We start from the raw sequence: 12,461 nt of genomic DNA, 5'->3' as shown, positions 1-12,461 counted from the left end.
AGGAACATTTCCAAGCTCTGTTTTGGCTATGAGACTCTGGAGAGTCAACCGTCCAAGATAGATAGACAAATTGGCTATTTCTGCTACTAAAGTTGGCTACCTTTATTTCTTTAGCAGTAGAAAGCAAGAGTTAGTGCCACAAACGTAAATTATAATTAAATAATAATAATAATAATAATAATAATATAATAATAACTGGTTACAATTATAATTATATATAATAATTTTGTAGCTGGGTCTGAGCTTCTGAAAGTGGACTTGAATCAGGATGTGACAAATTGTGTCTTGAACCCATGTCAAAGTATTCTGGGGACAAAATAACTTGAGGGGGAGGCAGGGAGAGCCATTATGTAAAGATCATGATGCACCAAAACTGTTTATGTAACTGGTCACCTCTTTTGGAGCTCATTGACTGCTCTGTGAGAGCATCTGTTTCCCTTTTCTCAGCAGTTTCTTTTCTGCCCACAGTCTACGTGGATTCACTCCTTGGAGCGCCGTCCCTGACAGTGCAGTAGGGCCTGCTTTCTTCCGAGGGACCCTCCAAGTGCAGCATTCGCCTCAGGATACTTTCTTGAAGCTTGAGGTTAGTTCCTTGTTATTTTTCAGAAGCCTCAAGGTTTGCTACAGGAGATAATGCCTTTTGTTGGTGAGCCATAGGGACCCAAACTGATCACAGGTTCTTCTCAGACATGCATTCAAGGAGAGTGTGTGTTCCTATAGAATCCAGAGTCATTTCTGAAAATTACTGTGAATATTAGTATCTGTGGTTGGCTTGATTGTTTATTGTGATTCCCTTGTGGACGATTTACATCTGAATCTCTTGTGCATCACAGGTGAAATGGTCTTAGTTGTGCATCAGCTTGCACAACCTTTTACACAGAAAGGGGGCACTCTTATATTTATTTTCTATATTGTATTTTTTTTTACTAGATAGTAAGCATTTTTATTTTTATTTTGATATGCTTTGTTGATTACATTCAAAACATATGCCCTGTTTATCTGCAACAACAGATATACTTTTTTTAAATTAAAAAAGTTGTCTTTCCAGTAGGCACTAGTCATGGCAGAGGTGATGTTGATGCTTGGTTGCATATTGTAGGCATCACTGAAGTACAATTTCTTGCCCTTGTCAAAGAGTATGATATCAGAACCAAAGAGGAATGTAGTGACTTAATTTTTTATCATTTACCTTGTTAGAATGTTGGAAAGCCAAAGGTAAGAGCATTGGTCACCTGGCAGAATACTTATATATTTGCTTCTCCAATGCTGCCTCTTCTTTTATTTTTTCCCAGGGCTGGGAAAAAGGAGTTGTGTTTGTTAATGGGCAGAATCTTGGTCGCTACTGGAAGATTGGTCCTCAAGAAACACTGTACCTCCCAGGGACGTGGCTCCAGGAGGGTTACAATGAGGTGAGATGCTTGATTTCAAACATATGTTTCTCTTAGCATCTTCCTAGATACATTTAGGATCCTATGACACATGTAGCAACTTGCCCATTTTGCCATAAACAGTTCAATATCCCAATGAAGGTTAGTGCCTCCTGGCTTGTAGATTCTATTCAACCACAGTTTGAACATGTACAACTGAGATTGTTTTTAAAGAGCAAGGCTCCAAGTCTTGGTCAGCCATTCATGTTGTTGAGTTCTTGTGGTAGTGGAAGTGCTGAGAGGTTTGACTGGGTTAATTCAAAATCCAATTTGTAACTTCCAAGGTTTCTATCTATGCATGTGTGTTTGTTCATGCACACGCCTTCAAGTCACCTGTTGACCCATGAATTTCATAGTTTTCTCATGCAAGGAATACTCAGACATAATTTTACCAGCTCCTTCCTCTGAAATACTACTGAAATACTCTGAAAGACTACTGCACCTGGTATTTGTTCATGGTCTCCCATGCTAATATTTATCAGGGCTAACCCTACTTAGCTTCCAAGATCAGACAAGCCTTTAGCGTATATGTGTGTACATTGAGCAGAATTACACCCAGAAATGCATATTAATAAGGGAAATGAGCCAGATATTTGTACAATTTTTATTGCAAATTTTACACACACACACACACACACACACACACACACACACACACACAGAGAGAGAGAGAGAGAGATTATATACTGATGCAGGATGAAATGAAACTAATATAAGAATAAAAAAATTGAGATACTGCAAGAAGCTGAAAATGTCAGATTCGTCCACCCTGCTATAGAAGTAAATGATAACCATTTACCTTCCACTCTTCATTTGCATGCAAAAGAAAAGAAAAAAAGGTTTTGGCATTAAGGCTGTTCTTTTCTTCTCCTCCTAGATTGTTATTTTTGAAGAGCGTGCTGCAGGCCGGATAATCCAATCCACGGACTTGCCTTTCCTAGGGAAGATCCAGTACGTGAGCTGAGTCTAGACGGTGGTCTCCTGGCTGCTCAACCCTCTAACTGTTCATCTTAAGCACTGGTTGAGGGTATGCTTCGGAAATCAGTTCATGGGGCACAGAAGTCTGGAAGCAAGCAAGCCTCCTCCTCCTCTATTAGATCCTTTTGAAAGACATGCCCCTTTGTCAACACATTTCATGGGTGTGGGTGACATTTGATCCGTTAAGGCTCACCTTGTCCATGAATTTAGGAGGATGACTCTGAATCCTTGATGTGAGAAAGAATTCCCAAATATCTAGGAATCTTTTCCTAGAGAAGTTCAACTCTACCACTTGTTTTCCCCCAGTTGTAACAAAAGAAGCGGAGGACCTCACAAAGGGGTCAGTTTGCAAGGGCTGTCAAAGGATCTCATGGATTTATGAAGTTCATCTCCAGTGATTCAGCTTGAACTGGGCACCTTCTTGTTCACAGTTGGGAGAGAAACAGTCTCATTGCCCCCTACATAATCTGGCACATACTGGACTTTCTAGACAGCTTGTTACTGTGAAGAATAGATTGTCTTTTATTCCTTTCTCAGGTGCCTAGTTTGGTCCTTGGGTGGGACGGGTAGAAATGTTATCTTTACATATATGCCTCAGTTTGGTAGTTCAACCCCAGGATGTATATTGTTATTTGTATTTAAAGAACCACAATACGTCCTCTAAATCCCAGCAATGGACAGGGAGACCTGTGCAAGAAATGAGAGGAGGTGGCACTTGGGAGTGTTGGCACTTGAGAATTGTACTTTATGTATAACCTCAAGCACACAGAATATACCACAGGGAGGCAAGTTCAGTGTTGTCTGTGGGACATGTAGAGCAGCTTGTCACAGGTACCTCTGCCATCACATGGAAAAAACCAATGACGCCACAAGTTAAGCTGCTTCAGTCAGTGGCAAGGCTGCATGCGGTTTTAGGAAAGGGATGCCCCCAGCAAAAACTTAAGTTCATATACATCCTGACAGCTACAAACATGCAGGAATCCTGTAGTTACGCGTGTTACACCTATGGGATGTATGGTAATTTCCCCTCTTTAGACACCTATGAGAAGCTTAGGACCCCATCTATTCATGATCTGGAAGATGTCAACAGAATTCTGGGCATTCTTACATCCAATAGGAAAGGAAGTGAATAGTGGTGTATAGTTGAACATGTAGTGCATTTATGTGAAGGGAACTGTGGGGGGATGAGATGTCCTGCTCCTCCTTCTCCTCTTCTTCTTTGGGCTCTCTCTGCATTATAGTAACCAGGACATCTGTTCCCCGCCTGGCATTCTTCACATGTGGACTGCAATTCCCCCCCCCCCATCCCCAGCCAGTATGTCCACTAGTTTGCTGGCTGTGGATGATGAGAGCTTCAATCCAAAACATCTGGAGACCACCAAGTTGGTGAAGGCAGAATTAGAACAGGAGGGTAAATGTAGCTTGCCTGATTTCTTTAATATAGCACGAAAATTTCTTACACCCCCAGATAGTACAGTCCAAAATTGGGATTGTGCAGTCCAGAGGTCTGCTGCCTTGTTTTGGCTCTCCTGGAATAGACTGGCAGGACTTTATGTGTAGTCCGCACACTTCTATGCCATATGAAGGGAGTGAGGCTTTCTGACTGTTCTCAGCCAGTCTTCCTCCATTCTTTGTTGGCATCACTGAGAGTAGGGCAGAAATAAAAGTCATGAGAGTTGGCTTGATAGGGGAAACACTTCTTTTCACATGCCTTCCCCTGAATCCAAAATATTCTGAGAAGCTACTGCAGTGTGTCCACATGGGAGGGAGTGCCCATTTTGCAGCTGGAACTTGAATTTTCAACATGAGGCAGTCATTTGTCCATGGTCACTTTCCATTGATGAAAAGAGGAAGATTATGGAAAAGCATGAGGCAGAGTAGACAACATGGCACCCTCCGGATGTTGTGAAGTCCCCTGAATCACAACCAGCATGGCCAGTGGCTCGGGACTGTGATCCCACAATATGGTGGGCCTCAACTTGTCTCCCCGCAGCTGAAAGGATATCCTGAGTTCTTGCTTTTCTTCCAATTTTTAAATAACTCAAAGAGCTTTTCTGTACCCTTATAGGGTTTATCCACAAGCTGTACGCTGCAGTAGTCCAAGTGCTTGAGACCAACAAAAGCTCCATCAGTGCTGGTTTTGGGAATATTTCCTTCTCAAGATGCCATACTCAGGTCCTCCTTATAACTGGTAGTGATTTCCCACCTCCCCCTTCCACTCCCCCATCCCAGCCACTTGGTTTAAAAAAAGAAATTGAATAGGGCACCCAACATTTACTTACCTGTTTAGGAAATCATTTCATCCTGTAATCCCATTTCCCTTCTTGGCATACCTAACCCAGCATGGCTTGCAGGCACAAGAAATTTTGAGGGGCGTCTGGCTGTTAAAAACCATATTTAATTTTATTTAAGAAATTAAACACAGTTGATTTAAAACTTGAGAACAGACAGTGCAGCTTCAAAATAAAAATAAACCCATTGTCTATCTGGATTATGTGCTGCCCACCCGTGGAAACGCGGGTGGCTCTCAGAGGCTCAAAGGCAACAGTGCCCCTGTTAACACCCATGACAGAAACCTGGGCACTCAGAGGCCTGCAGTCAACAAAAGCACCTTTGCAAAATAAAAAGGGAATTTCTTAGGATGCATCTTTTCGATTTATTGTAAAAAAAAAATTGTTCATGATTCACCACAATCTGGCAGGGTTATTGTTGCTGTAAATAAAAGAGACAAGACATGCTAATAAGAGGAGATGGCAGTTGGAAACCACTCTTGCATTGTGAAAACTCAAGTCATTATATATATATATATATATATATATATATATATATATATGCCTCTCGTTTCCCTTCGATAAGCTTGATCTGGATTGTGTTTCTTCAAGCCTCTGACTCCACCTCATAATGGAGTGAAGAGCCAGCGCAAGACATTATGAATTGTCCAGATTTCATACTGTTGAGTTTTGAATTTAGCCCAACATTTTTCCCTCCGGGAAAAAAGGTTTTTCACAGTTGGAAACTAAATAGCCTTATTGGTTTTAAGGCATGTTGGTTTGGTTTTCTCCCCTCCACTGGATTGTTTAATAAATAGTGCCATAAATGGAGAAAGAAAATAAAAATGGTCTCTATTATTGTTACGAAGATGATGGTTATTGTAAATGTTTGCAAAATATATAGAGATCTCTTATCAGTCCAAAGACTGATTTGAATTCACACTGTCTATGTCTCTTAGCTAGTTAGGTTAAGGATTAAAAAAATAAGTGTGTTTTCCTGTACAGAATTACATTACTTTCCCTTAGCTGGCAGATATTATTGTGCTTTACTTGTTTTATTTTAATTTTTCAAAGGAAAGCCAGGATACAGGTTGGGTCCATTAGACATTTAGATAAAGCCAGAACCTGGAGAGGCAATTTTTAAAAGGAGATTTGGAGGAGGGCAAGTAGAATGTGTAAGATCTCTCTTTGGTCTTTCTTGTTTGTTTCTTTAAATATCTGCAGGAGGTTGCTACAAGCAGTTTCCACAAACGTAAGCAGTGGGCTGGAGATCATTTTTCTTAGACTCCCCCTACCTTGTTCTAAGCACCCCACATGTGGCTTTATTTGAACCATGCTGCCTGGGGGCATAGCTTCATTTTTAGTTTATTTCTCCTACCTTTAGCTGGCAGGTAAAATTAGACAGGACATGAGGGAACATATATAAACTGTAGTGCCTTGAATGATGGAAATACACCTCTGCATCTTAGCAAGCGGAATTGTTAGTGCTGCCACTAACTGTGTACTGCTTTATACTGTAGATGAGGGTGAGAATGGTACAGCCTTTTAGATGTTAGAGGCTAGCGCCCAACAGTCCTAGCCAACCTTGCCAAGGGTGAGGCACACTGGGAGCTGCACTCCTAACATCGCCTGGCATGTTGTACAGTTCCTACCCTGTTGTAGATGGAGAGACCGGATAAGAGCACTCTACAAATGCATGGCAAGGGAGAAACATTCTACCTTGTGTGTGTGTGTGTGTGTGTGTGTGTGTATAGGAAATTTTGAATATTTTGAAGAGGGTGGACATTTAGTCCCATCTCATCTTGCAGTCTGATGTGGTACAGTCCACGGCCACGTGCTCCCCTGTTATTTGCAAACCACCACCCTTCTCTCTGTCTATTTCTTGGATAAGTTAAGGGTGTGAAAGTTGCTCTTTGTAAGCAAGATTAGAGAGATAAACTTGTGTTTTTCTAGTTACAAATGGGTTTTTCCTTTTTAAACAGATGACTGGTTTTTCCTCTCTGCAGCATAATAGCCAGAAACGAGTTAACTTTGCTGCTGAGATAAATCCACTTCCCCATTGCTGAAGGGTACATCCCCAGCTATCGCAGCATCTTTTCACAATTCATAATTTACTCCGATCTTTCTGCATTGATTCTGACAGACAGAAAAAAAAGATAAACCAGAGAAACAGCTGCATTCTTACCCTTCTCATGTTAATCTCTAAGGGAGTCTGCTGGTTTTGCAAGTTAGAGACAGATTATTTTTCAGTGGACTGACTTAGGTTGATCCTCTTTAATAATGGATCACTTTCTCTGGTTCTGCCTCTGTCTGCCTGCCTGCATTGAGCAAAGCAACAACATGGATTTGGCCCAAATCTCCTTCATGTTGAGCTGCATATAAAGATCTCCATATGGCTGAGTAGCTAAAGTAAGCACCCCCTGAAAAGGTCCCTGTAAATTTGAGAGTCCCCAGTGTTTTGAAGTAAGGTAATACAGGTGTGTTACCCAAACAAATGCACTGTCATCCCATTTTCAGATTATTATTATTTTAACAAGTTTAGATCTTTACTCAGAATTTGGTGGGGTCAGCCTGAATTGTACCATTAGATCCATTGCACCACTTCAGAAAGCAGATGGGTTTGTATTGCTGGACATTCCTGCATAGGATGTTTCCCACATGTTACACACTAAGCACAGCAGAGAGATAAAAATTGTATAGCCCTCTATCTGGTGCACTACTTTACTATGAGCAGGGTTTTTAAAAAACAAAACAAGAGGAAGATTTAGTCATTGCTCAGTTTGAAGTGATATTGTCTGAAATTCTGCCATCTCGTTCTCCCTACTGTGTAGGCTGACTCTAAATGGCTTGCTTAAAAAGCAACTCCTTGACCCATAACCTTCCACATTTTCAAGGCCTGATCATAGCTTAGCACCAACAACAGATTGTGTTATCTAGGAGTTTGAGGATGGTTTGATCCTTAATTGGATCTGCAATTTTGAGTAGCATGCTATGAACCCTATCCATTGGTTTTCCAGCAGTCCCTTCAACAGTGTCGTAAGGTTGCAAAACTCTCTAAGACTGGAGGAAATGCTTCTCAAATTGGTGCCATGTTCTCTGTGGAACCTTGACAGGGGGCTCAAGATACCCATGATCCCCCTATGTCTTTTTGTTTCTTTCTCTGGACCTACTAAACAGGATCTAAATAAACATTATCAGTGAACAGGTGAGAAATAACGGTTTCTTGCAGCAGGTCTATTTGGTTCTAGGGGAGAGGGTTGGTGAGGTAAGCTTACTAAGAGGTTCTTAGCTTTGGAAAGCCTGATGGCTTTAGGTGAACTCAAACAATCAAGTGATCCAACCATGGCAGAGTCAGGGGCTCGGATAAGAAGACCCTACCAACCCAACCAAATGTTGGCTTGGTGAATTTAATTGGAATGCCACCTCTTTTTCGATCCCTGGATCTGATGAAAGAGATATGGTTACGACTGCAACAGTTTAGAACTGGCAGCCTTTTCTTTTTCTTCCTCCCTTTCCTCTCCCCCACCTTGGCCAAATCCTACTATCTTTTACAACATAATAAATATAATATTGACAGGAAAGGTGCCACAGCCAAGGGCAGCATTTCCCTCTGAATGGAAGAGCTGCTTTGTCTGGTTGTGCCCAGTACGTAGTTCATGCCTGTTGGGATGGGAGGAACCAGTCACAGATCCAAACGATGACTCCTATAGGAATGTCCTCTGGAAGCCAGCCCCTAGATTTGAACCTTGGCTTCCAAAGGGGGATTTCCAGGTACGCTTCCTTCTGCGAGCATCCTCCATCGCTTCCGTCCCATGAGTCTCTGCCCTGCCAACCAAAAGTGACACCAACTCCATTGCTTCTGTGCTGTTGTTTTCCCCCCTGCCTTTAAAAATAGAAATGGTTCATCTCCAGAGGCTCAGTCATGTCATCTTTCTTCATTCAAGAATTCGACAAGGAAGCACAGGGTGTCCAAGCAGTTGGTGGTTGGTTTGGAAACTGGGCTCGGTTACTCTCAGTTTATTAAAAGTATCCAAACTATGTCTGGAGACTGGCGTGAGGACTCCACAAGAAGGAATATGCTGCAAATTAAAACAGTGATTTGAGTATCACATTTTTCCTCCATTACTGAAAGAAGCCACTCATGCTTTTAACCCAGCCCAGCAACAACAACAGTTATTGTCATTATAACCATCTTCAACACCATCAAATATCTCGTAAACTGATATGTGACAGATGTCCAAAATGGCAGTGCCGTGTCTCATTGTTCCAGTGTTTTTGATCACATTTTAATGCAGCTACCTGACACCATTTTAATGCCATGCAGTGCTTTCTCTGTTCCAGCAAGCAGCCACATGACTCCATCTTGTACTAAATATTACAGAAGAGAGATGAAGATACATAGCTACCATTTTGGACAACCACCCTACACTCAGGTAATCCTTTCCTTCACACATCCATGTATTACAGTGACTGTCCAAAACTGGGTAAAATCTAACTGATGCAGGTAAATGAATGTTGACAGCTATTCTGACTGGGACCTTTGAGAGGTGTAGTTCAAAGCATAAAGAGGGCCAAAGATTGAGAAAGCAGCCCCCCAATGTACTTTGCAAATGGACAAAACACAGAGATGCATCAGTGAAAGTTAACTTGCCTAAATGTGACTGACGGCAATTCACTCGGGTGGGAATATAGATACATCATTTTCACACATTTCCAAAATTTGGCTGGAATTGCCAGTATGTACAAGTTTGCAACATTCAACACTTTTTAGAATGACACATATTCCAAGATACGCAACAGAGAAGTTGCCAAAATACTGGATACGTATGTGCATATTCCCTTGTCCCTATATAAGAGTGTACCTAGCCTCTTGTAATTATTTTGTTATCGTTTTAAAAGGGATAATTATGCATATATACGAATAAGAGTCCATAAGAGAATATATATGAATATATACGGATAAGAGAAGGAGGTAAGAGCTAAACATGTGAACCAGAAATGAAGCTAGAACTTTTCACATCTTGCTATGTTTTTCAGTGTGATGTCTGAATGTAAGCCAATGTATTTATTTTCAGACATACAGTGGGCCCTCAGTATCCACAGGGGTTTGGTTCCAGGAACCCCCCCATGGATACCAAAATTCATGGATGTCCAAATCCCTTTAGATACAATGGCACAGTAAAATGGTGTTCCTGATATAAAATGGCAAAATCAAGGTTTGCTTTTTGGATTATTTTGTGTGAATACTTTCAAACCATTGTTTGAGTCAATGGATGTGGAATTCTTGGATATGGATGTCTGACTATACAAGACTGTACAATTTCTGGAATCTAAGTGAACATGAGAAATAGTAACATTTTTAAAAAGAAAAATGGGTTTGCTTTTAGGTTACTCTGACAATTAGACCTATGACATTATTTTTGCCACATGAGGGATACCTGAGTTCACATTTCAAACTATGATACCAAAAAGATGCTTACAAAGTAGCATCTTCCATTCAAAGATGTTGTGGCATCTGCACCGATGAGCATGGAACAACAATGTTCAATAAACCCCCCGTTTTGTATGCATCCGTGCAACAAGAGTTCTTCTTACATCTAACAAAGGAGTCTCAGTAGAATTTTACCTGCTAATATTTTTCTCTGTTTTTGTGGTATGATGTCAGATTTCCACATTAAGGTCTGTGAAGCCTTTCTTTCCCTCATTCACCAGCACCGGTTTCTCTGTCCTTGTGTGCCAGACAAGAATCTGAATGAAAGAGGGGGGGGGGGGAGAAGGTCTGAGTCTCATTTATCATCTTGTGTTGTTAAACCAATAGCACACATCTAACCACATTCCCTAGAGTCTAACAAGACATCTCTGAGCCTTAAAGCAGAATGGTGAAAAGTTTCACAGGCTCCTTCCTCCTCTCGCTCCTACATATGTTCTTCCTTTCTTGTGAAGGAAAAAGAGCCTGGATAGAAATGACCCATTTTATGGTGCTGTGTCTCTGGGCATTAACCCAGTCCTTTGGCACATTTGTCGACTGACCTGTTCTCTCACCTCATCAATGCTCACCATCTTTCTTTTGCTTAGCTATCCTCCCTCCCTTGCCCCCATTCACATGCGTTGCCATACATCTTGGCTCTCCTCCCACACATGCTTTGCTGCACCATCACCAGCTGATTTAAAGACGGAAGACAATCTATCTTTGCTGTGGGAGCTGTGTGCCATCACAAAAGGAGAAATCTACGCACCGCTGACTCAGTCGCCAACTAGGATTTCCAACAAGGCCTCCGCAACCTGTGAGCCAACAAGCTAGGCAGATCCACTCACCACATTTGGTGCCTGCCAGATGCTTGTGTTTGTGGGTGTATTGTGGCCCTTCAAGGTGGTTCCAACTTATGGTGACCCTAAGTCACATGCTCTAAGACAAACCTATCATGGGGTTTTCTTGGCACAATTTGTTCAGAGGAGGTTTGACATTGCCTTCTCCAGTGGGTTTCATGGCAGAGCAGGAATCGAACCCTGGTCTCCAGAGTCATAGTCCAACTCTCAAACCACTATGCCACATTGGGCCTCTTAGCAATCTTCATTTCATAGGATGGGGAATCTCAGACCCTGGGGTGCCAGGATGGACCTCTTTCCTCATGATGCCCTTTTCCAATGGTTTTTCTGCTCTTGTATGTTTTTCCTCTCCATTCTGAAAGATCAGCATTTACCTTTTGAGCCACTCTTAGGCAGCTTATCATATTTCCTTTCTAGTTCCCATCTTGTACATACCATATTCCAATACTCCCTCAACCATTCATGTGGTTACCACTCACCCTGGCCTTAGAAAAGATCTTCCTTCTTGCCTTTGTCCCTCAACAACCATTCTTAAAACAGAACTTATCACCTCCTCACCATACCCACAAGTTTTGCATTTCTATGGCTATCCATGGAGTCTGATTTTAAAGCTCCTTTCTGAGCACCAGTTTACTCCATGCATCTGAGGAAGTAGACCAGGTCTACAAAAGCTTCTGCTGCAACTTCTTTCACTCAATTAGATTAAAAAATGCTACAAGATCCCTTTGCAAACTGATATTTCAGACAAACACGGCTGTGTCCCTGAATTTATCTCCTAAGGCTTAGCTTCTGACAGAAAGGAGCCCAAGCTACAATAGGATGCTATGACTGGTCTCACCTTTTTGGTATTGGCACCACTGGGACCAAAGAATTTCCCTGAAATAAAATTCAGTCCTGAAGAGGAAAGAGCTTCTCCAACCTTATTCGGTTTCCTTGGTTTTGTTATACCAGAAGAGAGCTAGCATGGCATAGTGGTTTGAGCATTGGACTACGACTCTGCAGACTAGGGTTCGATTCCTGATCAGCCATGAAACCCAGTGGTTGACCTTGGGCAAGTCACATGCTCTCAACCTCAGGGGAAGGCAGTAGCAAACCTCTTCTGAACAAATCTTTCCAAGAAAGATAGTGTCGCTATAAGTTGGAAACAACCTGAAGACATACAACACAAGAAAAAGAGCCTCGGGTTGCTTGGTCTTCCATAGGCAGCAGTCTATCCCTCAGTACCTGAGCCACACATTTGTTTTAGCAGATTACACCAATTTGATTCATCCTTACTAGAACTTCAATTATGCACACACCTCCAGTTCTCGAGCATCGCACATCACCTCTCTGATTACAAAAGTCATCAAAACCATGGCAGTATTTATTGATTTTCAATAGGATTGTGTCCTATCTATCTATCTATCTATCTATCTATCTATCTATCTATCTATCTATCTATCTATCTATCTATCTATCT

At 41.7% G+C, this 12,461-nt stretch overlaps 2 protein-coding genes across 9 annotated transcripts in view; one reads left to right on the top strand and one right to left on the bottom strand.

Annotated features, from left to right (window-relative positions):
- Nucleotides 1-5,543, top strand: part of LOC121934474 (beta-galactosidase-1-like protein 2) — a 62,230-nt gene extending 56,687 nt beyond the window's left edge. For all 5 annotated transcript variants that reach the window (XM_042475007.1, XM_042475009.1, XM_042475006.1 and 2 more), the window contains 3 exons: nt 469-583; nt 1,293-1,409; nt 2,305-5,543. In XM_042475007.1, the coding sequence (XP_042330941.1) occupies nt 469-583; nt 1,293-1,409; nt 2,305-2,391 (319 nt within the window). In that variant the 3' untranslated portion in view covers nt 2,392-5,543. The remainder of the gene's footprint in view (nt 1-468; nt 584-1,292; nt 1,410-2,304) is intronic.
- A 2,241-nt stretch (nt 5,544-7,784) lies between these two features.
- B3GAT1 (beta-1,3-glucuronyltransferase 1) overlaps nt 7,785-12,461 on the bottom strand; it is an 81,401-nt gene continuing 76,724 nt past the window's right edge. For all 4 annotated transcript variants that reach the window (XM_042475011.1, XM_042475013.1, XM_042475014.1 and 1 more), the window contains 2 exons: nt 10,302-10,423; nt 7,785-8,754 (listed from right to left, as the gene is read on the bottom strand). In XM_042475011.1, the coding sequence (XP_042330945.1) occupies nt 10,337-10,423 (87 nt within the window). In that variant the 3' untranslated portion in view covers nt 7,785-8,754; nt 10,302-10,336. The remainder of the gene's footprint in view (nt 8,755-10,301; nt 10,424-12,461) is intronic.

Source organism: Sceloporus undulatus, chromosome 6 (genome assembly GCF_019175285.1).
Source record: "Sceloporus undulatus isolate JIND9_A2432 ecotype Alabama chromosome 6, SceUnd_v1.1, whole genome shotgun sequence".
Lineage (NCBI taxonomy): Eukaryota > Metazoa > Chordata > Lepidosauria > Squamata > Phrynosomatidae > Sceloporus > Sceloporus undulatus.
This window is presented reverse-complemented; position numbering and strand designations above follow the sequence as displayed.